The sequence below is a fragment of the Geospiza fortis genome, unplaced genomic scaffold (assembly GCF_000277835.1).
Source record: "Geospiza fortis unplaced genomic scaffold, GeoFor_1.0 scaffold412, whole genome shotgun sequence".
NCBI classification, from domain to species: Eukaryota; Metazoa; Chordata; class Aves; order Passeriformes; family Thraupidae; genus Geospiza; species Geospiza fortis.
Window position 1 is genome coordinate 159,024 of NW_005054504.1, and position 3,102 is coordinate 162,125.

Sequence of the window (3,102 nt, forward strand, 5' to 3'; positions counted from 1 at the left end):
AAGCACAGAGCCCTCAGCAGCAGCACTGGGAATTTCCTTCTGCAAAGATTTCCTTAGCCATGTGAACTGAACACAAGGAAAATTGCAGCAGTTTATTTTTATTTTGAGTTTAAAGAATGCCCTAGAAAAGGGGGGAAGGGATAATCCCATAAAACAGGTTCTAAAAAGGTGGTTCCTGCAAATATGTCATTAAAAGAGTTCACTGTAGGGCCCAAACCAAGACATAAACCCAAAATGAATTTACACTGAGCAATAGATTGACACTGTCTGGTTCTGAGTCATCTCTTTACCAAACTGAATCGTTTGGACCCATTTTTTTTAGTCAGAAAAGGATCTAAATTTGGTCCCAAAAATGTGATTCATGTATTTAAAGCAGTGTAAACATCATAACCAGCAATCACGTCGCTGCTTGTAAACAGAGTGGTGCAAACTGCTCACAAACACCTTTAAAACTTAGAAGTTTTTTGTGTAAAATATTTTTAACAGAACTGACCTGTATTTTCTGCTGCCTCCAAAGAAATCAAGACACCACAAAAGTGAGGCTCCCCTTCCCTAAGGAATGTACACAAGTGCCAAGGAATAAATCCCACTGGGCTTCAGTACAGGCCGGTCTTCTTCATGATCCTCAGGAATTCCTGCTCGCTCACTTGCCCATCCCCATCCCGATCTGCCTCATCAATCATCTCCTGCAAGAGATTTGGGGGCAGCACTCAGGTCTGGGGTTTCTTGGGAATCACTGGATTCATTCAGAATTCCAGCCACTCTTTAGCTGTGCTGGAGGGGACAGTGCTGGCTCAAGCTCAGACAAAATATTTCCTGAAATCTGTTTTGCTGGGTGTACTTATAGAGAAATCTGAGCAGGAAATATTACAGGGAAAGTCCTGGGGGGAACCAAGTGCTTGGAGCAGAGTCATTCCTTTCACATCTCTGCTGCTGCACAGAACTGCAATGGATGATCCCATTCCTACATCCATGTGGGCTCAACCCATCCTCAACCTCAAACCCCACAGATTCCAGACATTCCTCCCTTCCCACCAGTGCTGGATTTTCCTCCCAGCTCCAGCACAAAGACCCCAAAAGCACCAGGTCCAAACCTGCAGCTCTTCATCAGTGAGGTTCTCCCCCAGCACTTTGGCCACACGTTTGAGGTTTTGGAAAGAGATTTTTCCAGTCTCATCATCATCAAAGAGTTTGAAAGCTTTGAGAATCTCCTCTTTGGAATCTTTTTCAGCCTTAAGGAAGAAAGAACAAGTTTAAGGTAAAACAGGAGTGGTTGTGTTGTAGGTGACACTCAAAGTTATAAAAGATCTGAAAGACTGAGAAACCCTTGGGGACAAATAAAGGAGCCCAGCCAGCAGGGATTACACATAAAATTCACACAGAGACACAATCAGAATTCCAGAATTTCAGGGATTTTTTTCCTGTCCTTGCCAGCCAGATATCTTTGGGATTTCACTATCAGGGTCTTCTGCTGTTAAATATCTGGATTTTGAAAAGATTTTTCAAACCAGATTTAATCTTTAAATTAGAATTCAAGGAAAGAAAACACCCCCATGCCAGACATCAACCTTCCAAAAGCTTCCTGCAGGCCTGAGCTGGTTTCCATCTGTGAGAAAAACGTTTTTTCCCTTTTGCCAACACAAAATTCACCTCTGCTTGTTAAAGAAACCTGTTAATGATATCAGGATTTTAATTTTTCCCTGAAAAATAAGAGAATCCAGGATAGGGATTACCCCAACTTTTATACATTTAATTGTTAGGATTAAAATACATTGAGCTTTAATCTCCCTGTAAACCCAAAAGGAGATAGAGGCTCCTCATCCACCTTCAAAATTCCTTTTGGAGCTGTGAAACATCCATACCATTCTCTGTGACATCACTGCCAGGAAGTCACTGAAGCTGATTTTTCCTGTCCCTTCCTTATCGATGTCTGAGATGATTTTCTTGATCTCTTCTTTCTTAGGTTCAAACCCCAGGGCCCTCATGGCCACCTGGAAGGACAAAGTAAGTTACAAATCCTACAAAATTGTCACCAAAACCACAGGAGAGGGGCAAAAAGTGTCCAGAATTCTGTGTCTCCCAGAAAACAGGGGCAGGCTGAGAGTGAGGCTGCTCTGCACTCACATCAGGATGCAGAAAACAGGGATAGAAACATTCCTGTTCTGGAATTGTGCCTCAGCTAATCCAGGAATTTCCTACACACACTCTCACCATCTTTAACTGATCAACCACAAGGAATTTAAATGACTTTATTTTTCATTCTAGTGATAAAAATCTTGTTGGGAAAACGTTTTCCTCCTTTGATAAGGGGCCAGATAATAGCAACAACAACAATAAAAACAAAGCACAAAATCCTCAACAAGAGGGGAATCCCCCTCACCACCTTTTTAATGGACACAACCCCTATTTTTGATGTTTTATGCACAGAGAAGGATTTGGGACACAAAGCACAGAATTATACATGAATTTTGGGCAGCCTGGCTCTAAACACACTGCATAAGAGCAGTAAAGAGCTGCAAATAAAGAGAAAACCGCGCCCTTTGGCCACCAGGTGTTCTGCTGGAGGGAGGAGGGGGAAATCCAGGAAACTTCAGTGCTTTTTGAGGTGATTTCAGCATTTATGGCCCTGTTCCCTCATAACCTTAGTGACCTCCAGCCCCAGGGAAACCCCGACCTTCAGCTCCTTGACATCGATGCTGCCGCTGCCGTCGGTGTCGAAGAGCTCGAAGGCGTCGCGGATCTCCCGCTGCTGCTCCTCCGGCAGCTCCAGCTTGGGACTCGCCTTCTTCCTCGGCGCCGCGGCTCCCAGCGACGGCTTCTTAAAGCCGCAGGCCTCGGCACGGGACAGCGGGGTCGGGGGGGAGCGGGGACTCAGCCCTGGCACTGCCCTGAGCCCCCGGCAAAACCCGGAGCCCTGGCACTGCCCCGGAGCCCCCTGATTGCCCCTGGGCCCTGGCACTGCTCCGGAGCCCCCGGCAAAACCCTGAGCCCCATCACAGGCCCTGAGATCCCTCCACAAACCCTGAGCCCCATCATGGCCTTTGAACGCCCGCCACAGCCCCTGAGCCCCCCTCACCACCCCTGAGCCCCCATCCAAACCCT

The 3,102-nt window shown here is 46.4% G+C and overlaps 1 protein-coding gene across 1 annotated transcript in view; it reads right to left on the bottom strand.

The window, feature by feature from the left end:
* The window catches only part of LOC102044763 (centrin-2), a 4,106-nt gene that overhangs the window by 61 nt on the left and 943 nt on the right, over positions 1 to 3,102 (bottom strand). Inside the window, exons 2-5 of the mRNA XM_014310264.2 lie at positions 2,675 to 2,983; positions 1,863 to 1,991; positions 1,095 to 1,232; positions 1 to 686 (exon numbers count right to left, since the gene is read on the bottom strand). The exon at positions 1 to 686 is cut by the window's left edge and continues 61 nt beyond it. Of these exons, the coding sequence (XP_014165739.2) occupies positions 597 to 686; positions 1,095 to 1,232; positions 1,863 to 1,991; positions 2,675 to 2,983 (666 nt within the window). The 3' untranslated portion in view covers positions 1 to 596. The remainder of the gene's footprint in view (positions 687 to 1,094; positions 1,233 to 1,862; positions 1,992 to 2,674; positions 2,984 to 3,102) is intronic.